Source organism: Lytechinus pictus, chromosome 3 (genome assembly GCF_037042905.1).
Source record: "Lytechinus pictus isolate F3 Inbred chromosome 3, Lp3.0, whole genome shotgun sequence".
NCBI classification, from domain to species: domain Eukaryota; kingdom Metazoa; phylum Echinodermata; class Echinoidea; order Temnopleuroida; family Toxopneustidae; genus Lytechinus; species Lytechinus pictus.
This window is the reverse complement of record NC_087247.1, coordinates 40,422,041-40,445,539: the sequence shown is the minus strand read 5'-3', so window position 1 is coordinate 40,445,539 and position 23,499 is coordinate 40,422,041. Positions and strand designations below refer to the sequence as shown.

The 23,499-nt window shown below is 34.9% G+C and overlaps 1 protein-coding gene across 1 annotated transcript; it reads right to left on the bottom strand.

The window, feature by feature from the left end:
- Positions 1-664: 664 nt before the first annotated feature.
- LOC129255623 (pendrin-like) lies at positions 665-22,062 on the bottom strand. Its single transcript, XM_054893967.2, has 14 exons — positions 21,956-22,062; positions 20,821-21,047; positions 20,093-20,266; positions 17,228-17,380; positions 10,721-10,803; positions 10,270-10,423; positions 8,936-9,049; positions 8,185-8,262; positions 7,466-7,561; positions 6,793-6,969; positions 5,391-5,612; positions 4,658-4,811; positions 4,064-4,167; positions 665-2,849 (listed from the first exon to the last, which is right to left on the bottom strand). The coding sequence occupies exons 1-14, from the start codon at positions 21,981-21,983 to the stop codon at positions 2,766-2,768; spliced, it is 1,848 nt and encodes a 615-aa protein (XP_054749942.2). The 5' UTR covers positions 21,984-22,062; the 3' UTR covers positions 665-2,765.
- Positions 22,063-23,499: the final 1,437 nt, after the last annotated feature.

Genomic DNA, 23,499 nt, shown 5'->3' with positions numbered 1-23,499 from the left:
ATTGCTTAATTAGATACGCATAGTGGCACTATTTTTCCCAAAAATGTCGTATAAGGTCATAATAGTATTTTTATTATGTTTTTTATATTTTCTGATCTCGAAGAAATAGTAATATTAATAGGCAGGAAGAAATAGCAATGATATAAGGAGCAAATATTTATTTTAATTAAAATATCTGTTTATATCTTCAATCATAACTATGTATTTCATGTTACTTTTAACTATCTCTTTATACTTTCATGAATGATTTTTATGGTATATTACAATAATGGCAAAGTTACCATTAATTATAAGTTCTTTATGAAAAGGGCCGCATTCTTCATTTTTTGGACAGATGAAATGATTAATCACCATGACTTTGTTGTTAGTCATGATTATTTTATTCGCAGCATGCAATCCTCATACATGTGTGTTATAATGATCATTGTACTTAGGCTATACATTAATCATTCTGTTTGCACTTGTATATTTCATATATCTTTTTTTTTAATAGAATATGCACGGACAATATAAAATCAAGTTTTACATATTTGTATTCGACAGTAGGCCTATTATCTTGAATCTACTAGCGTTACGTAGCATGGGGTAAAATAAATGGAACATGTACTTTAGATGATTTAAGATTGTATGGAACAATAAAAAGGACGATTAGAAACCCACACCGTATTTTGATTACTTCATTTTATTGCATAGTAAAATCATATACATTACATTGTCTCCGAATACAATTATGTTTTAAAACACAATACTCAACATTGTATGACATTTCAAAGAGCAAGGATTTAGGCACATAGGTATTTTGAAATTTGCAATCACAGTGTACAAAATATAATCTTCATCGCAGCTATACATTGAACATGAGGAAAATCATGCTTAATATTGTTTATTTACAAGGATTGAATCCAAAATGAATAGTATAATATAGCACAGAATGACATTTCCAAGTGATTATATATATCATTTATTTAAAACTTGTTTGATATTAACATCAGCCGAGTCACTTTTCGCTTTCCATGAGTGATATGTCAAACCTGCGTACCAATTTCTGTTCTTGATATGTAAAAAAAATAATATTGACCAATAATAAAAAAAAAACGTTTGAAAGTGATTGCTCAAAGTAATAAAATTCCTGGTATATCTTTATAAAATCATATACAGAAAGTACCAAAATTATGGTTATAATGCCATATTTATAGTGCCCACTCTTGTGACCCTCTTTTTAACACGAGGAAAATAGATCCTGGGGTTGAGTGGAGAGATTTATTTATTTTTTTTTTTTTCTTGTAGCAGGGGAGATAAAATGTGACAGATTTGTCTTTATGTTGCTTGTAAACTTTTAGAAAATGTAATCGATTTTGAAATGATAATAGTTTTTTTTTAACAAAAACAAACAATAAGTTGAACTTTTTTCTCCGCACCCCCTACATCCTGAAATCCCGAATCCGTCCCTACAGCATTAATACCATACACATTGCAGAGTATATCGCTCATATCATAGATAATGACATTATCCCAAAAAATTCTTATCAAAATATCATATAGATAAAGATGCCATTTTTACAGCATATATTATTATATAGTAAACAAGAATTTTTCGTACTATGTACATGACAAGTAAACGCGAGATCGATGTAATTACACACCAATACATAGCGGTTTTCTATGGGACTAATTGTTTTACTTTCTGCTGCATTATATCTTATTTATATACTTTCCTGAGTGTTAAATCAATGCGCAGAAATAATCCATGATATCAGTTTCGCTAATTAATTTGAATAAGGAAGGGTTTGTTTTTTGTTACTATGTGCAAATCTCATAACCGTGAATTAAAAAAGTTGATATGTATGATCCGAATACACCTCAAAACCAATAATGTATTTTTTAAGTATTGAGGGACACAATGCTAGTTTTATATTGGAAAGGTGTAGATTTCTACAGATAAAAAAAATCACAGTGTTCCAGCACTTAATACATTTGTAGCGACAGGTGGAATAATATGACATGGAATACCAATACTATTTACAGTATATTACGTTACACACATACAATACATATTACACAATAAACATCCCATAACAATTACTTTGGATTGATAAAATCCAAACCAACCATTTCAAAACTCTTATTGCTTTATGACAACGATTTAAATTGGAAATAAATAAAACACACATCATAAATCAGCCACTTTTAGAATTTCATTTACAGTTTTAAAGAAAAGTTAGAATCAAAATTTTATATCGCCAATTTCTGAAAACATCCATTAAAATCTAATTCAAAATAGTGAGTAACGTGTACAAATCATGCAAGAACAGCTCGGATTTAATTAGTGACTTATACATGCGTTATACAATAATTATTTTGAACTTGCATAATTATGCTTTTCGACAAGGTTCAGATTAGTTGACTTAATTGATGAAAATCAACTTAGAACTTCCTCGAATAAAGGATTGTTTAAAATACTTTTTTAAATCATTTTGAAATGTTTACTATTAATCGAAATAAAACACTGCCTCTTATTGCGTGATAGTTTCCCCCCGCTACCGATTTAACTATGAAATGTTTACATTCCCCTATAATGTTTTAAATCTTATTTTTAATTGAGATCATCCCTCTAACTGTTCTTATTACATAATCCTTTCTTCTTCCGTCTCATTTTCGCTTTCTCCCTATAAGATGGATACCATCGTAGTTCGAAATTTGCATACCATCTTTCATTCTTCACCGTACCCCAATATTTCAATGTTTATTTTCTCTTCTTGACCCCCTTAGATAGTTGCTTCTCGTGTTCTGAATCTCTTCCATCTTGATGGTCGTTTCTTGCGAGGCTCTCCATTCATGATAGACTCCACCTGAAGATAGCCACCGTAAAAAAAAGGGTTGCCATGCAAAGTGGCGAGGGAGGGAAATGAGAGGAAAATTCGGTCACATTAAAGTGAATGTTATAGCACGGGGTATAAACATTAGTAGAGTTTACTACAGGATGGCATCAGGAAATTCAAAAAGTTAAAGTTTGGAAGGAAAACATGCTTAATTTGGGGGAGCATTATATTTCTATTTGGCCGAAACAATCTAAATAACTTAGTAAATAAATAATAACAAATAAATTATTCACACACGTAAGTAAAAGGGAGTGAATTTATACAATATAAACTAGTGTCAATGTCAAAACCCCTTCTCTATTCAAAATGCCCTTGCATTAAATCTGAAGTGAAACTAAGTCACCGTTACTGAAATAATTACTAACAAAGTTATTGAATTAATAGCTTATCAGATGTTCTCAAAATGGTAAAAAGGTACACATTCTTTATTTGGTCCAAGCATTGCTATCTAAAATTATTCAAACTTCGGATGGATAAACATCCATCCCGTGATTCAATTCTTGTAAACTTTTTGGCCACCATGAAATGCCACTATGAAGTTTAAGTCGATAATTATTTTTATTTTCGGCCTGGATGGAGCAGATGTAATGGGAGCGACATTTTGGAAGGCACCGTGAGGGCAGGGGAGTTTTAGTTGCAGAATTTAGTATAGGGTTGATTATCGAGCAATCGTCATAGTTATTAAGGATTCGTACCAAATTTGGGTGAGTAAATGGTATGGTGAGAAAAGGAGTAATAAAATATTGAGTAAATTTTGTCTCATCTTGAAGAAATAAGTAAAAATCATGAAAATAGAAACAACGGTATTTCGGAGGACACAGATAGAAAAATATTCGAGATCGAGTGTGAGTATTGGTACTGGTGACTCAGTGACGAGGATTTACATTGTACTTACATGAGGATGAAGACTTACTTACATTGGATTTAATAAAGAAAGAAGAATTGTTTATTTAGTCACTGATCTGTATATTGATATGCAAATCAGTAAGTATAGTTTATTGCAACATTCTTCATTCCAAGTTTGTAAATCTTGTGTTTAAACTCTTTAAAGTTTAAGAGTTTTCTCCTTTTCTGTGACATTTGTTGTCTATGTGATTGAATAAAAAGAAATGCCTGGCTCCGAAAACTTGCTTTTTTAAAATCATTATCAGCATGTCCAAGAAAATGTCAAGCATCAAACTTACCTGTAATCTGATATTTTGAAGAGACAGCCATGCGTCATGAACAGTCATGTAGAAAAGCTCTTTCCTGATCGAACTGAGGCACGATAATGATTGCATCACAGAATCTAAAAAAATGAAATCAAACATTTAATAGCCTTCATTCTTGATTTAAGCGGAATTTCAAATGACGATTCAGATTGATTAATTCCTAAATTGAATTGATCAATAGAGCTTTCTATGTGACATTGTGCAGTCCTGCATTTTGTTATTCAAATTAATGGCAGGTACAAAATAGGCTATTATCATGTTTATGTACGATTCAATGTTTATCTTGGGTCTTGTTATGGAGAGGACGGGAACTAACTAATTAAACTGAAATTTTAAGACATTGAAAATCAAACAAATTGAGATTTCAACAATTTGGTGCAACGAATTCTACGTACTCAAAGGCGGTCACTAATGCTCATTATATTATCATAGTACAGAACCGCGCCAGTCTTTCTGTCTTTATTTCTATATTTCTTTCTTTCTTTTTTCCTTCCTTTATCAATTTATTTATTCATCAATTTTTCTTTCTATTTTAATCTATCTAAATAATTCCTCAAACGGACTTACCTGAACAGCTGCTTAGGACAACACACACTCCTACAGCTTTAAAGTCTTTGACTAAGGATGCCATCGTCTTAGCTCCCATAGAGTCAACGAAACCAAAATGACCACAATCAATTATGATAGCTTTGATTTTCAAGTTTTGAGTTCGCACATGTTCCTGAGGGGGAGAGAAATAGAAAAAGGACGTCATGTATCAAAGGTCTCGTGTTTTGTGGAACGCCATATTTATTCATACTCATAGGCAGGTTCAATTCATTTCCACAAATTAACAGTATACATTTTGGTCCTCATTATACGCATGCAATACGAAATTTACTTCAAGAAAAAAAAGAAGGGGAAATCGAGTAAATAAGTGACCCAGTGTGGATTGGAATAAAGTGAGGTGAGTGCTATTTTCAACAAAAATTATTATCAAGCCAAACATTTCACTCAATTTGTAATTTTGGGAAATATCGCTTACGATGACATTGCTACAATATTGCAATACTTTGTATATATACATGTATATACCATCATATTTTTTCTTTCAAGTGCAAGATGTTATATAATTTTTTTTTATAGAGCCCATATTTCTGAACAGTATAGGTCGCTGGTTCGAGCTCCGGTCGAGTCATAAAAAACTTTTTAAAATGGGACCTCCTGTCTTTTTCCGTGTATTACAATGGATAATTGTTATTAACTTATATGGGTAGATAGAGTTTTCGTACTTATGAAATCCAAATATCATAAGTCATACCTCGTTTGCACCAGTCAGTTCAATGACGTCATTAGGAATATCAGGATTTTCCTTTTTCTTCTTGAGTTTCTTATCTTTTGCCTGGGCTTTTTGGATCTTGACAAGGACTTTGACGGGATTGATGCCCACGGAATCGTAGACCTGATTACGGAACATCTCGGCATTGGCAAAGTACAATGAACCCTGCATTTGGACGATCTTCACTTGGTCGTATTCCTTAGCCTGTATGTTAAAATCAGAAGTAAAATTTGTGATAAACCAATCAAATACGTGCAGATAATATTATAAAAACAATTTTCCTCAGTGATGAAGAGTTATACTTGAAGTGAAATTTTAGATTAAAAAACCAAAACATATTAACAGCTCTGATGACAGGTTTCCCAAGCAAGGAATGTTCATTCATCCTGTTCATACCATGGAGCCCGGTGGACTCCTGGGGGTGTTTCATGAAAGTTGTCAGCACTGACTAAATTGTCGGTGCTGACAATTTCAGTGAAATCCTTGGTTTTTATTGGCTGTGAGGCACTTGCCTCTGACTGTTACTATGGTAACTGTCGGAGAAAGCCAACTTGTCAGTGCTGACAACTTTCATGAAACGCTCCTCTGGACCCCTTCTTACAGAGCGTTAAGATAGATTCACATCAAACTCAATTTGATTTCCATTTGTATCCTTGAATACACAGCTTGTGATCAATCTCAATTCCAGGTTGCTTTACATCTATTGAATCTCCTTGTATTATGGAACTCTAATATATATAGTTGAAATGTTATCTGACAATATTTTGTTCATAGTGAAGTATCAAAAACCTTTATGACCGGCGATAAACATTTTTTCAGCAATTTCAAAGAAAGGAGATAGTGTATATTAAAAGAAGTATAATGAAAAAGTCAAATAAAGAGAAAAAATATATTAAATAAAAGGAAAGGGGAAATTGGACAATAAGGAATGATGGGTATGATGGGGAGGGACTTGAAATTAGAGCGGTGGGATGATGAGAACATTTATCTGCACCCTTGTTAACACGATAAGTATATTGAAATACTAGTTTTACAATCTTAAATATCAATGCTTTAAGTTGTTTCTAAAAATGATAATCATTTAATCCATGAAGATTAGAAAATGGATAACAATAATTGGGATGAGATATCGAGATATTCTCTATAATAAGCACTGTGTCTCAACAATAAATATCCGTTTTCAGATATACATTGTATATTACTGTCATCCGAAGTCTATGTCACAGGAAGTTTATAATACACTTTATAATGAATGTAAAATATCATAAATTATTTCCCTATGCTGGAAAAGTGATAAGAAAATTCTGGGTCAAGTTCTTTTTTAAGGAAACCGACATTCACAAAATTTTGCTGGAAAAAAAATCTGGGACGCATAATTACTTACACTTGGATATCGTTTGATGTTCTTGTAGAGTTCGGTTCCGTTAACATTTCCCCTGGTTGAGAAGTTTGGTGTTTGTGTTCTAACTACAGTGACGAAGAGGGCGACGATGACACCGACTCCGAGACCGAGATCGACCCCGATGAAGACAACAGCAGCCCAGGTTGATACCCAGATAATCTGTGGAAATTGTTTGGGATGTGCAAGAAAAGAGACGGGTTGTTAGTATTGAATAATAATGATATTCAATTTGCCTATCTGTGAATGATTAGGAGATTAAATTTTGCCATTATGACAACAAAGAAAAAATAATAATTGAAAGATTTGACAAATAATGTAGTTATTCCCTTCCATTGATAATACGATTGTTCACTGATAATTCATATACTTTGATATTGTAGGTCTACGTTATAAAAGTAAGGTCAGTTTTTTATTGAATTTTGACTTCTTTTATGCAAATTTAAAAAATTGCTCTGGATCTATTTCACGGTATTGCCACCTTTTCAGATAAGTTTAACGTTCGCCTTGCAGAAATATGTGATGAGAGAAGTTGATTTCAATGTAATCATGAAACATGAAACTTGTTTTATTATTACATTTTGACTACAGGATGTTTCAATATTCATTAAACTTGTTTCTTTGAATGAGAAGAGCTCGTTCTTTGCCAAATACTTACGAAATCATATTTGGAATATCGGAACAAGAAATGAAGATCCCGGAACTGAAGGAACATGCCCTTTAGACCAGCACAGATGATGGCTGCCAACACAGACTGGAATAATGAGAAGAAACAAAATAATTGGTGTTATACATTCAATACACAATTTGAAGTTACTGCATCGAGTTCTCGAACATAATTGTTTAAGGAATTATTGTCGTCATTTTTCTATTTGATATTACAATTTGAAAAAGTGTTGAATTAAGTACATAATTTTGTTTTTCGGACGCCGAAATGACTTAAACGATACCAAGTCAATTCATAATTAAGGATCACAGGATGTATGAATTTCTTTTTTACTTTTTCAGATTGATCCATTTTTTTCTCTTCGTAATTTGGGGTGTAAGCAATTTTCTGCCTCATTCCCATCTTAGAAAACAGTGACATAAAATGTACAGGTGAAACTGAACAAGAACAAGAGAAATAGACTGGACCGAGGATTGGGGGTATTCGGGGGGGGGGGGGGTGTAATGATAAAGCTGCTGACCCCGACACATTTAAAATGTTATTCTGGCCAGGAAAGATTCTTTTTATTGATTTTTTGTCCACTTTCTGTGTATTTTGTGTCGAAATGGGTAAAAAGTGGAAAGGTGCTTTTGTGAGACCTGGTCAATAACACACTTTCTCAATGAAGTAAGCTTAATAGTTATTCTCTGAATGTTATATAACTAACTCACCTTGGGTAGGGGCTCGAACCATGGGGCCATGAAGAGCAATACCAACATGACCATAGTGGATGAGACTAGGGTGACGATCTGGAAAAAAAGAAGATAATTAAAAAAAAAATCATAATAATTTGGTTGACCAAAAATTCATTAGTGTGACTTCTTTCTTTATCAAGCAAGAATGTTTTCAAGGCTGTCAGGAAATACAGAACAGATGGCTCTAGATCCTCACTAGGGGCCCTTTTAATAGAATTTCGTATCCTGACAGCGGTGCGTCAACTTGCTTTTGAACAGGGGTGATTTAGCACTAAAGAGCCGGTATGTTTTCTTATGTCCTTTCATTTGAGTTTGGAATTCGTCTTTTGTATTCAATTGAGCTAAAGTATAACACTATACATACCATACACTTGAAAAGTGAACAATTATTACAAGGCCTTATGATAAGAGTCCATAAACCTTATAGTTGAAAACTATTGTACTTCATATACTGTATGAATTTATGAAACTTAATGTACCCCTTTGATAATTTAGTATAAGTCTTTATAGAATAATCTATAAAGCTTATACTTGATAAGCAAATACACATAAGAATTGTAGAGTATTATGTGCATCATTATGCGAAAGCGACATAACAACATAAATAGAAATGTATTCTTATGCATTAAAATGGACAAGACTCTTGTAACATTCGGTCAAATAAGTTAAGCGATGACAAGATCATCTTGATTTCATCAGACGATGATTTTGTAAGAAAAAAAAATACCTGTGTCTTTCCTCCAACGGCTTCCTGGATGGATGTACGAGCAAGAGCTCCACAACAGACAAAACAGTGGAAGAACGATGATATGATGTTTGACACTCCATAAGACAACATTTCCTGGTAAGCCGACAAAAACGAGAACAAGTTTGAATTAAAGCAATAAAAGCAACTTTCAAAACTCATATATGCTGCCTTGTGCCCTTTCTTTTAAGAATTTTATTCTGTTGAAATGAATTATAACAATGTTGCATTGCAGTCTATTGTCCAGAGGAAGTATCCTTTGAAATTTTAATTTCAAAGGATATTTTAATCATAGATATTTCATAGAGGTGAAATATTGCTTCAGTATATCATTGCATTGTATTTTGAAGTTGCCTAGAATAGCCACCGACCGTGACTCATGAAGTTATTCGCTAAATTGCTCACAGCGGAGAGGAAATTGGTATAATTGAGAAGCCGAAAGTGAACTGAAAGATGATACCTATGTTAAAGCTTTATTTCAATAGGATTGAATCATGTGATAAATTATTGTTTATTTCTGGAGCTATTGTTTTGAAGAATTAATGTGGCATCTTAAAAAAAACCATGAATGTGCTAGTATATCATTTTGGTGGTGATAACAATGACTGCGCAAGGGTCTTCGTAGTTGTTTTACTCATAGAGTCTAGAACGGGTTTCAGGTTATATATGTAAATAAAATGAGGGTTGGAAATCTCACATAAATAGAATGTTGTCCATTTAAAAATATATTTGATAAGTTGATATTCTCTGATAAACTAATAACATTAGGTTCATTACAGAGGGCCTGAGAACGATTTTGAAAGAGGGGTGCTAGTTTGTAAACAAGCAACAACAAAAATGGTTTTCACTACAAAATGAACATGATGAAGAAGATTGTATGTGGGGAATTTGGTAAGGAGAGAGGGGGGGGGGGGGGTTCACTCTAAAATGAAGGGGATTTTGACATTTTTACCATACCAACCTAATTTCCAGGACCCCCAGCACCCCGCCTCCGATGCAGGACCATGGTTCATTGATATATTTTTCTTTCGTGGCTGGGAATTTGATTGAATTGAATTGAATTGAATTGAGTTACATCTTTTAAGTGAAATATTAAGTACCGGGCATTCCTTGGAGTAATGAACATACTAGCATCACAGAAAATGTTACTATGAAAAAAAATTGTCTTTCATTTAAGGCCCAACTTTGTCTTATATGTCTTTAACTTTAATACCTCAGTCACAGAAATATCGAATGGAATACGCACCACCCCCCCCCTTAATCCCCGCTGTACCATGATAAAAAAAGATTTTTATCCTGTTAATTTATAAGCCTACCTGGTTTGCGTCGATTTCGTAGTTGTTTCTGGTAGCGAAGGTCTTGGAAAGAGATACCGAGAGCGCGAAGGCGACGATGGCGATGGCAAAACTATCACCGATCAGGGAACCGAATAGGGGACCGAACATACTTGGCATTTGTGGGGGAGGGAAACTGAAATAACAAATGAAAAATAAAATTTTAATACATAGTAACAGTGAACATATTCCATGGCTCAACTATGTGGGGCAAGTGAAGTGGCATATATTATTTTGTGTTTTAATTTCTTATTAAATTTGATTAAATGAATTGTAATGGTCGTTGATAAAAGATATGTATGATGTAAAACGAATTGTAACCACATTAGATAACGAAACCACAAGCAATGAAAATGGTAATCATAATTCGTTGCAATATCAAGATACATTTAAAAAAATTACTTTTGAAATGTTAAACGTTCATTTCTCATACCCTGTCTTAATCTCAAAGATAGTGTCCACACCATGTCGGCTGTGCATGTAGGCGAATTTGGAGACGATGATAGAGATAGCAACCTATCAAAGGAATGAAACAGAAAATAAATACATTATCTGTCCCTCGTTGAATCCAATAGATGATTTCTTAAAGATGTTATCACAATCACGAGTATGATTTTTTTTAAATATATGATGATTAACATTCCATTTTACTCTGTCTTATTTGAGCTATTTTCTTTTTCAAGTTAAGGTTTGACTACTTTATGTCTAAAATGAAAAGATAAAAAAATATACCCAATAGTAGTACCTAAATCGGTTCTATATACTTTGTACTACCGCTATAACTATAAATATGCAGTATATGCATATTTAAATATAGGCCTCTATATATATAATTGATCATGGCGAAGAAACACGTGAAATATAGCACGTGTTGCAGTACACACCTTCCTTTCCAAACCCCGCGCTTTCCCTCTCTGATAAATCTAATTTACCAAGCACGGAAATGCCACTTCTCCAGCATGTCTATCTTTCAATCAAACAGAGAGAAAATATCCGAGCTAAAACATGTTGTAACGCTCTTAAATTTGATAAATTTGAATGTCTACCACGTGCTTGAGGACCCAGTGACCATGGTGACCGACGTTTCACCTGGGAGGAGTCAGGGGACCGGGATTTAAAAAAATGGTCAGCAGGGGAGTCTATCAAATAATATTAATAAATGAAGCTATGGTGAGTTTTTCTGTATTGTGAAAACATTACCATTGACAAGAATTGTAACATAATTTAGGTTCACATATATATATAAAATTATTGCATAATAATGTAAGTTATATTGTGGACGCCCCTACAAAACTAAAGAATATCGGACCAATTTTTGTTCAAGGCGCAAGTGAGCTCTCTCACACCGGAGAAACCAATAATAATCATATATTCTTGTTCTCATTTGTTAGTTCATTTTATGTGTTTAAACAGTTCAATATTTGCATTGTTCTGCCTTTGTTTGTTTTTCTTTGTAATATTGATGATATTTTAATTGTATATTTATTTCGTATTATGTATCTTAATTGTATATACATGTAATGTGATTTTAATATGTACGCACGGACGTTCAGAAGAACAGCCATTGGCTGAAGTTCGTTTACCGTGTTGAAATAAAATAAATGAAATGAAATACAGCTAGATAGATTGTAATCAATATTAAAACTTCAACCTTTGTGTTTTCCTCTCATCCAAAATCAATATATTACTTTATCATTCTTCTTTGATATTTTTCGTTTAATAATTTGACACAAAATGGCAATAAGGGAAAGTAATGTAATAATTAAAGAAGTAATAAAGTAAAAATTAGAAGTAATAATTGATAAAGCTTTACAGATTTTTTTTATACAGAAAAGGAAAAGAAATTGGTAAAACCTTTTTCTTATAGATCTGCACTGATCGTATGTTTTTCATGAAGTGGACACTAGACTTTAGTCTTGTTTAATTTGATAAGATTTAAAATCATAAATGGTTCCTATAGGAACTACCAAACTAGTTTATAGACATGATAATGATTTAAAACAACTCTAATGCGTGTTTTGGGAGCTTTAACTGGAAGGTTTATTAGTGCCAAATTTACTTGCTGTATAGCAGGCATGGTATTGGATTCAATTTATTTATCACAGCAGGATTGCGACAATATTCATGTGGTTTCACAGCATGATGTGGAAGGATAACAAATTATATGAACCCGCCAAATATGTCTCCCTCCCCGACCTACATAAGGCGTTTAACTTTTCAGATCTTCACCGTCTGGCAAAGTTTAAAAAATAAATTTTCAACAGTCATGAGGACTGGCGTATACAGGCTCGTACGTCTAGTGATGGCGAATTTGCACTGATATTGTAAGACTTTAACCTAAAGATTTTGAAAACTAATTTACACTAACAGCTGCCTTAATGATGTGACTCATTATAATGTAGTAGCCTTGAGAAGGGGGGTGGGGTAGGCAAACAGACAATCATACAAAGAGATATACATACACAGGGAAGGTGGAAGGTAAGAAAGAAAAGAGGAGACAAAGTGAAAGAAGACATGAGACACTAAAAAATGAACCAGACACATAGAACCCCCGAAATGGCAAAAGATAGGCAGGAGTGTGTGGGTGTCGGTTAGGGTGGGTGTGTAAGTTCGTGTAAGATAGAAGACGGAGAGATTGGGTGGAGAGGGTTGCAGAGAGGAGGGGGGGGGGGTAGACGGGTGAACATGATTATAGGTAAATGCGATGACGATATTACATTTGTGCAGTGAATACCCGTAATACAACCCTCTCGTTGACAAAGTGGAGCCCAAAGTAGAGATAGAACCAACACTGTGGCTTACATAGTTTTGAGCTAGATTACACTAAAGCCAATATTGATGATTCAAACCATCTTAGTCTGTCAGTACTCAAATACAACATCCCACATGCACCTCGATACTATCCCCATAATCAGATTTGACGGGATGGATTTCAGGAGAGAAAACGAAAGATTTGTTTTCCATATCCATATACTTTGAGGGGAAAGGTGGGTTAGAATGCCATGTAAAAAATACTGTCAACTCAGAAGTTCAGTGAGGCATCGAGCTAGACAAAGCCCCCCCCCCCACACACACACACATATATTTCCTCATTATCCTGGCCTCATTATCGCATTGTTAGCGCATGGTAACTAGATAATTCAAAGTCTGGAGTATGCCATACTACATTTCTTTATCAAGTACATTTTTTATACAATATCTATCATCTATCATAGAATATCTAAACGATGATGATAAATAACAAAATAACATTCGCCAAATGTAATAGTTTTTACTCCAACAATAAATGGTACTTTTACATCAGCATTAGATAGCCAAAAGGAGATCTATGTCCATTGGGGCACTGATTATTACGTAATTATGTGTGACAGGAAACAATTATTTCTTGTGCATATTAGACATTTCCTTACTCTTCATGCAACATATGACATGAATGATAGTGTAAAGAACCTCATTGGTTCAAAGAATATTATGTTAATAGTTCATTGGGTATTTATGCAATATCGATAAACTGAATAACACATGTTCCACAAATTCTTGATTTCAGGTTGTAAAGAATAGCGAAAATTAGTTATATTTTTTATTGGATGTTAGATTTTAGTATGATTGATTTTTCATAAAATTGAGGGCGATTTTGCACAAAACAATAAGAGGGCGTGGTCAAGAGGACACATCGCTTATACTTTGGCTCATGTGATGGCATTCGAGTCCCTTTGCGTCACTAGTATTTCTGACATGAAATTTATTTACATAACTCTTTTTGTTTAAAATCATCTGAACTATTGAATATCAACATCAATACCTTCCAAATACACTCTTATGATTACTATGAAATATTTACAGGATGAACTGGAGCATGTGTACGCTTGAGTGGGGCTGGCGATTGACTATTTTTAGGTGTATGATCAGTGGCGTACCGTGGGTCACGGCATTGGGGGGGCACCAGCAAAAATTTTGAGTCACTAAGTGAGCGCGCGAAGCGCGCCCAGTTGCCAGGTATACCTAATAGAGACATTTTAAGGACAGTGCCATTAAACGGATATGTCTCTCACTGGTCAAATAATGCGAGCGCGAAGCGCGAGCTTAAAATATTTAAAATTTTTGATATTTAGACCTAAAAAGGGACATTATAATCAATCTTTTGTAATCATGATATGTACCTGTCTCGCTAAATAATGCGAGCGCGGAGCGCGAGCTGAAATTTTTGTAAATATTGACCCCCAAACAGGAAGATTTTAAGGACTATATTTTAGGAATCCATTAAGTGTATACACATCTCACCATAGTCATCTTATGCGAGTGCCAATAAGCGCTTGCTGATTTTGTTAGAATTACATCTTAACCTGCACATAAAGCACTTGTAATCATTATTAACATATTCAAATCTTGCGAGCGCGAAGCGCGAGCTGAAAATTTAGGAAATTCAGACCTGAAGAGGGGCATTTTAAGGCTTGTTTGTAGAAATTCACGAAGACCATACGTAGTTCACTAACCAAATGATGCGAGCGCGAAGCGCGAGCTGAAAATTTTTGATATTCAGATTAGAAAGAGGGACATTTAAGGACTGATTCTAGGAATTCATGGAGAGCAGACATATTTCACCAATCCACTACTGCGAACGTAAGCACGGAAAGGAAATGTTTTATTTCAAGACCTTAAAATGGGGCAATCACTTTAAGTAGTCATGAAAAAGAAGCATAGGGCCTACTATTGTACATAAAACAATAACTCGAAGTGCGAGGAAATATATTTTGCAGTTTGGTGTATATTGACTTGAAAACGGGAGGTTTTAGTATAACAGGATAATATATCTCGGTAAACAGACAATGCGAGCACCAGGAACAATGAAGACATAGGCCCTGAGCGAATTATGTTTCATAAAGTTATGAAAAAAATGTTTCTTATGTAAATAACATAACATAATTATGATGAACAATTATAATGAACAATAATGTCTTCTTTCCCACTTCGTTTCTCTTCCTTACTCCCTCTTTTTCTCCTTTTCCCCGTGTTTTTTTTTTTTTTTTGGTCAGCCGATTGGGGGGGGGGGGGGCACGTGCCCCCCATGCCCCCCCCCCGTAGTTACGCCACTGTGTATGATATTGTAAAATGTAAAGCCCGTTGAAATTTTCGATAACATATAAGTACTAATTACTATAATTGCTGATTTTTTATTTTTGTAGGCAAAAATTTACTTTCGGTTTTTATTCTCCTCTCCTTTCTCCACAGGTATTCAATTCACCCCCCCCCCAAAAAAGATAATTAATCAAATATAACATTCCTCGAATACAACAAATCCCATAATTTAGCTGTGTGCATGCAAATCACGAAAAAGGTGTCTTCTAGCTACTATACAAATCATCAAAATACGAAAACTTGGCAACTAAAGCAATCACCATCATCAGCATGTCAGGTGATATTAAAGTCACGTGTTTCAGAATGTTTCCTGGCAAAAGGAGAGTGGTTTCTAAATTTATCACCAATAGCTTGCCACCAAGACTTTAAATATACTTGGCAACAGGAAATAATCTTTGCATGACACATTGTCATTCCCACATGTTTGTTAGTATATACCCTAGGAAGTGTCCACATTAATCTCATTTCATACTCGGGTTATCGAGCATAGCAACATTTTATTTTCTTTGCAATGCAATAGTTATGTTTATGCTAATAATTGTTATTTTTCCTTTCATTCAATAAGATGTTGAACAACAGGTGCTGACTCGCGTTTTTGTGGCTCAAAATTTGAATCTGTTCCTTTGATATAATGTTCAGGAATTGAACATTTGGGCAAAGAAGAGAAATCTTGAATGCTGGAATGATCATGCTCGCCCTAATTTCATAAATTCTTTCTCTTTTTTTGTTATCATTTCTTCTGAAATGCCTTTGTTTGTATTGTAAAATGATTGAAATGTCCCACAGCTCCACGATATTTTAAATCATTTCCCGATAGTATATATATTCAAAAATCGTACATCAACTTACACTCTAAAAAACGAAGAGCTAATTTAGCTCTTAAAGAGCGTGTATACTGACTGCACTTCGGAGTGCTGATTTTTCTCGTTCAAATTTGAACTTAACAAAATCAGCACTCCGAAGTGCAGTCACTATACACGCTCTTTAAGAGCTGAATTAGCTCTTCGTTTTTTAGGCCCGTATTCTGAAGTCAGGTTTAACTTACACCATGGTCTAACCCTGTGCTAAAATTATGGAAAGCCAAAGGTGTCAAAATGTTTGTATGTTTCTTATGTTTACTCTGCTCTTTCCTGATTCATCGATGGTGAATACAATCATTTATTTATACTTCCTAGCCAATTATGAATGATTTGAGAGCCAAATGAGCTGAAATATGATATCTCTCCTGTTAGTTATTTATGTAACAAATGGCTATCCATACTTAAACCACAACTTTAAACCTGAGTTTAAGTTAAACCCGACTTCGGAGTACGGGCCTTAGTATGTAGTTAAGTAAACAGTGACTTTTCTGTGTGGCACGACCTTGGAAATTAATATGACACTGACTCTATCGACATCACCTTTATTCATAGAGTAATTTAGGAAATACTAATTAATGGAAGGATGAAACTCAAACGGAAGTGACGTCAAAATGCTTGTCAACTATCCAAAATGTCACATAGTTGACGCCTAAAAGGGTAATGTATTAGATATCAAACCATTCTTCCCCCAAATGGTCAACAGATTTTGTAGACGAGAATAAATTTGTTTTACAGTGATCCCCCTTGTAATTGTACGGGCATGAACCTTTCACTTCAAGAATTAAGGTCATACTAAAAAATAAAATATACAGTAATTGACATTTCATCTCTCCTAAAATACTATATTATTTCATCAAGAGGGCTGTGCCGGACAAAATTCTTTCGCTGCATGTTGTTGATAGATTTTAATGACCTTTTCAGTAAAGTCTGATGTTAGAACTTACCACGATGAGTTCGATTGGGATGTTGAAGTTAATCCGGTCTTTGAACTTTTCAATGATCTCCTTGGTTAGAAAGATCACAGCAAACGATATCATGAAGATGATGATTGTTGCCGTGTTACTTTCTCCCAGATGAGTCAAGAGATGACGCCATACCTAAATACACAAAACCAGAAAGAGTGAATGTTGGTCAGGAAAGGGTTTATCAGCTTCTACTGACGTCACAACCGTCATAAGACGATGTGACGTAGCATCGGTCAAAATAACAAGTCTGATTTGAGGGTGTTTCTTTCAGAGATATATGCAAGTGAAAATGACAAAACAAATTCGAAAGCTCCCCACTGAAATGACAGTAAAGGCCATTACAAAGCAAAATTATCGCCCATTTATTTCTTGAGACAATGTTTCTCATATTTTCTATTCTTAAATCCCAGTTTTTGATAAATAATTGTTTTTTTTTGTATAGCCTAAGAAGACTTCTCATCTATGGTTTTATTTCATGATTATCTTGGTGTCAAACGCATGTTCCAGTGATTTTGCGTCATCACTCTGTCATGTTAAATACATGATAATACATGTTTCATGTGCTAAGCCCCATGAACAGTTGACACGATCTGTTTTAAATCAAGGTGGCATTTACGGGGCATTTATCGGGAGGTTGCGGGGGACTATATGAGGTCAGAAAGAGGTAGGGCAAGATATGAATAATACCCCTCACAATCACGGGACAAACACAAATTAATGTGAGCCGGACTACATCATGGGGTGGAGTGCGGACATTCAACTGGATAACCATCTCTTAAACTCCTGAAAATAGCTCTCATCCGCTAGAGATAAAGCTTACTATTCCCATTGACTGAATAATATGGTCGCAGTAATAGATCCAGTTATGGAAAAGGGGGATTTAAATGGATTCGGGATAAATTCTATTTTTTAACAGACAGTGCTGTCGTTTCTAAAATGATGTTTGCTTTTTAAAAGTCAAACTGGCAAGTTTAAAGCTTTATCCACAATTTTGCATGTAGCTTGTCATAAAAGCAGATGATCCAAATAAGGTTTACGATTGCTTATTTGTTTTTCTTATCATAATTCACCAAAATAAACCATAGGGATAAAGACTGAAAGACTTATTCAAAATCAATTAAGGCATATTTGAAAATACATAAAGCATGATTAAGATAATAAATTTCGAATTGTGTTCATTGTTCTTGTTAGATATATTGTAGCAATAAGATGTATGGGATTATGCTCACATTGACACAATTCTGAAATTAAAATCCATAATTTGAAAGGATTTCCATATTTGTGAGTTGATTAAATGGATTATAAAAATATCAAATCACAACTATATCGCTGGCAAATATGGCTAGTTATGAAGCTTCAAGGACTAGGTTATCAAAGTACACACATTTTTAGCATTTAAGATCGTGCTTGCATTCAAGCTATCTAGCTTTATCGCCGAGTTTATCACTATCAGTTACATCATTTAGATGAGATAAGAGCTAGAGGAAATATCATAATTCTGTTTGCATTCCATATATGATACAGAGAACGTGAACTGGAAATCGATACTCCATTGTCATTTCGAGACAATCCAGTAATTTGAGGGGTGAAAGCCGAAATACGATCCAATGTAATGAGTAAAGCACAGTGTGTGACGACAATGTGTACTGATTAAGGACGAATGCAACGACTTTCAAAAATTAAAGACTCCGAAAGCTAACTTAAGAGGGTATCCCACAAACCTATAAAATTATAGACACATTAGAATCATTAACAAGTTTTAAAAAATAATCTGGATACCTTATTAACCAAATTTCATCCACGAAACCAGAACCGGACAGTTCTATTGTCATCTTACAAAAGCATCAGATCTCATATAAAGAAATACGCCCTTTTAGCTGGCTATGTTGATTACATTGTCTTCTTCGTATACTATATCACTTACATGTAATATGAAATTTGTATTAGCCATTGACCATTCCACATTGTCCATGAGAAATTGCAAGTTTCTGTCAAAACAACTACAAGTAATGATCCAAATTAGACACAAGTCTTAGAAGAAAAAAAAGATGGTATAAAAACAAAATATGGTTGAAATGGTGGCTTCAATTTCTGTTCTATAGTCCGGACTTATTATACGTACTGCTTTGAAGAAAAAAAAACTGAAATCAATTATAAATAAACCCTGTATACTTTAACATACCTTAACATACTTTAACATTGAATGTACCATTCTAACCTATTTCCACGAATTTCCTCCAATAATAATTGTGGAAATACTGGATTAATTCATTTCAGTTCCCTTTCTTCCATTCTTCCGCATGTGCACTTAATGCGGTCTGCATGAAACATGACTCAGAATCTTACGAACTTCATGTGCTCATGCCATAAATAGCATTTATCATATCTCATTCTATCTCAGATTATGAAGATTGCAGCGCCCTCTAGTTTGTTTTTATTTTCTCTCAGGATTAACGTCAACACAATAACGTCATGCCAGTCGATATATTCTCCCTAAAGAACTCGTAACTCTTGTGCAAACAAAAAGCAATAATAAATGCAAAAAGATCATGACACTATCATCCAGTTGACTTCGGAGAAATATTGAATTTGAAGGGAATCCTACACAAGGTTTAAAAGAAACTCTTCTCATTCCTCATGTCCCTGATCTAGAAAAGTTTACTATTAAAACACTTGAGGAATACTAGATGGAACGCAACCTTGGTGATAAATTTGCATGGATGAGGTCACTTCCTTAGTAAACCTCAAGGGTAGCACACTTTTCAATTTGGTGAAAGCCCAGAGTCAGAGATGTGAGGCTCATTCCCAGAACCCTGACTACGGGAGAAAAGAACGTCTACTTACGAATATGATTTCCGGGGTCTTGTCACCGAGCGATCGTCCAGGAACGTTGATACCTAGTGCCGAGGGAACCTGACTGGTGAGAACATGGAAGGCTGCTCCTGTGGTGAAGGCTCTCACAAGGGCTTCGGACAGATATACAGTCACAAAGCCACATCGAAGGATACCCATCACAACCTGGATTTTATCAAATCAAATTTATCATTTTTTTAATGACACACGTATTACTCTTTCCATTACGCTCATATTTTTCTTTACTTTCTTTATTTTTTTTATCATATTACCTTCTTCTTCCTCATTCTTTCTGCAGCTTCTGTTTATTATATACATCCTCATTCCCAATAAACACCACCACCATCACTACATCTTTGTCATCACCAAAATTGGCATTAGTGCTATTATAGCCATCATTATTACTACCATCGGTACCAGTACTCTCATAGCCATTATCATCACAACCACCCCACAACTACCAATAACATCCCCATCATCCCCACTCATGGTTACTTATTATCGATACCATCTTCTTTCTTCTCATCATTGACCATCGCGGCCCCATTATACGTTTAATTTCACCATCTTTATTAATCCCTTTCCTCCCCCCAAGTCAATTCATGTTCACACTTCAGTCTTGGCTTAATGAGCCACTAATGATGAATGGAACTCTGCCTGGCAGAATTTGGGCAGAACTAAGTTGATAACTGTCGGTGTATCATTGACAAGATTCGTACCTGTAGGATACCGACGATGAGGCAGAGGGCGACATGTATCTTCACCCTTTCCGCTTCGATGTCGACACCGCCAGGAGCGGCTGTACTGTCCGTATTCGTCCCGTTGTCATTTAGATGAAAATTTTCTCCAGGAGGACCCATCTCCAGCGCCGAGGCATGGGGGAATCGCTCCATGAGAACACGACCAACAGTTTCACGACACATCAGACTCACCACAGCAAAGGTACCTGTAATTAATTCAAGTTATGAAAGGTGTTGTGCAGAGATAAGAGAGGAAATTTAAACATATCACCATGTTCACACAGACATGACGGAGGATACCAATACACAAAATAGACATAGGCAGTTGGACAATATGAAACTTTAAAATATTCTAATGAACTCAAATACTCCGAAATTATAATTTAGTATGGAGCCTATTCTTCGACATAGGTTTAATATTCTTAGGTTATTTGGTGATTTGGAACACCCACAATACATATACTACTGAACATCATACCTCCTTTTACCCCCCTTCCTTAGAGTTGATCCACCTTCTCAGAGGATGTGATGAATTCGGTCAATTAAACAGTCCTTTGGAAGGCACAATGTCTCACATTAAAGATTCACTCAAGACACTGAATATTGCACACGATATCCTTCAATTCAACGTTACCATTGAATAAACAAACAGAAAAAAGTTACGCATCATGTACAAAAGTTGACAGTTCAAAGGGAAAGTCCGGATGAAAACTGATTAATGTAGGGTCAATGGCATTGAAATTAAGAAGGTGTGTATATACCCCATGTTGAAAATAAAACAGGAATGTTTCACCGGTTGGTAGTCTTCCTTGAATAAGAAAGAAAGGTTATGAAGTATTTAAAAGGGGAAATAACTAGGATTTCACTGTGGTGATTGTGTGTGTGTGTGTGTTTAAGGGGGGGGGGGTGGACTAAACAGTTTCTCGTGAAAAGTAAAAGTTGCCTCTACTTTCATGGAACTGATCACATTTTTTTGCAAACTTTTTTTCTGTAGTGTCTTTTTTCTTTATGATTTCCAGGTTAGATTAGGCCTAAGTTTTGTCATGTTGTGTATATATTTTTAGGCTTTTTAATGACTTGAAATGAATAAATTGAACTGCAATACTCTTCTTACCCATAGACAGATGTTTAGAAGTGCCCATGAAGAAATAGATCAGAACGGGGAAGAACGTCGTGTAAAGACCATATACGGCAGGAAGTCCGGCGAGAATGGAGTAGGCGAGACCTATTAGAGATTGGGATAAAAGAACGATTGTATTATCATCTTTACATTTTATTTCAGTTGCATATGTAGGGACTACCATGAAAAATATCGAACCATTTTAATGAACAAACCGTTTGAAATTCGAATGATTGGTTTAGAATTCATGTCAATATTAAAATGGAGAAATGTTTTTAATATTATCACAGTGCAGTAAAGGTCAATTATACGAGTGAATGTTAATTAAATCTGCATATTCGCATGAAAGATGTTAAAACCCCAAAATTATTGAAGAACAAATTAATCATGGAAATTGTTTCGCACCCCTTTTAGAGCATTAAATTTTAAACCCTTTTTGCCCCTTTTCGAATGTTCAAGAGCGGGAATTTATTTTTGTCTCCTATTTACATTCACAATGACGACGCTATAATTTTGGGTGAGATCTCACATTATTTGTCACCTTGGATCGCATCCTTCGACAGCTGACAAACTCAAAATCGAGGGAAAGGCTGATCGGTTCGTATCGTCTGCTTCTCGTTCTGATATTATTAGTATCCTTAATCTATGATTCAGTATTCATCATGGCAATGATGTATGTCAAAGAGAGGTAGTCAGAAGCCAAGGATGGGTGAAACATTAGTGGGCCCATGTGTACTATCCTTGAACCTACAGGGTTTGCTTATAGAGGCGACATTGATCTAAAACGATGGATTGAGACTACATAAATGTTAGTGTCTGAAGATCTTCGGTAGATTATGGCGCCTTTTGAATATTTGTAATCATATTTTGTTAGTGGGAGGGTAGGTAGGGTTTGTACTCTTGTTTTAAGCCCTAATGCCCACCTCAATCGAATACAGAAATGACAAAAGATGGACATGGCATGTGGGGCGAAGTGAAATGAAGGTGATAATGACCCTTCCGATTGCATCCTTCCCTTATACGTAAGACGTTGTACAGTAAACCCCCCCCCCCGGCAAATGACGCCAGTGTCCTTCTGGCCTCTGTATCCTCCCTCCCTCCCCCACACACCCACTCACAACACACACACATACACCACTGATTACATGCCATTATCAGTAATGTTACCGATGTATTTTGAATGTGTGAAATATGACTTCTAAATTACAAAAAAAAAAGAAATCCTAGAACAAAAATCGCAAAGAAACAAACCTGTTATAGCAAATCTCGATGTTTCGGTAATACCACGGAATGTAAAGCGCTATCGGCAGCTATTCAGACGTTATGAATCATTGACTAAATGGTTATATTCAAGATATTTCTCTTGTCTGAGAATTCAGCTTAACTGGATAATTGGATGTTTGAATTAGACATTGATAGTCTGAATAGGAGCAGTATGTCACCAAACTGATGAAAGGATTAAGAGGGGGTGTAGGAGATTAGAAGGAGTGAGGAAGTCAAGTTAAACGGATGCTTCACCTACATCTTTCTCATATACT

Coding starts and splice junctions, on each gene's coding strand:
- LOC129255623 (XM_054893967.2), bottom strand. CDS start 21,983: ATGGGCACTTCTAAACATCTGTCTATGG. Junction 10,424..10,720: donor ATCTTTGAGATTAAGACAGG/GTATGAGAAATG, acceptor TTGTTATTTCAG/TTTCCCTCCCCCACAAATGC. Junction 8,263..8,935: donor CCGTTGGAGGAAAGACACAG/GTATTTTTTTTT, acceptor CTTTTTTTCCAG/ATCGTCACCCTAGTCTCATC.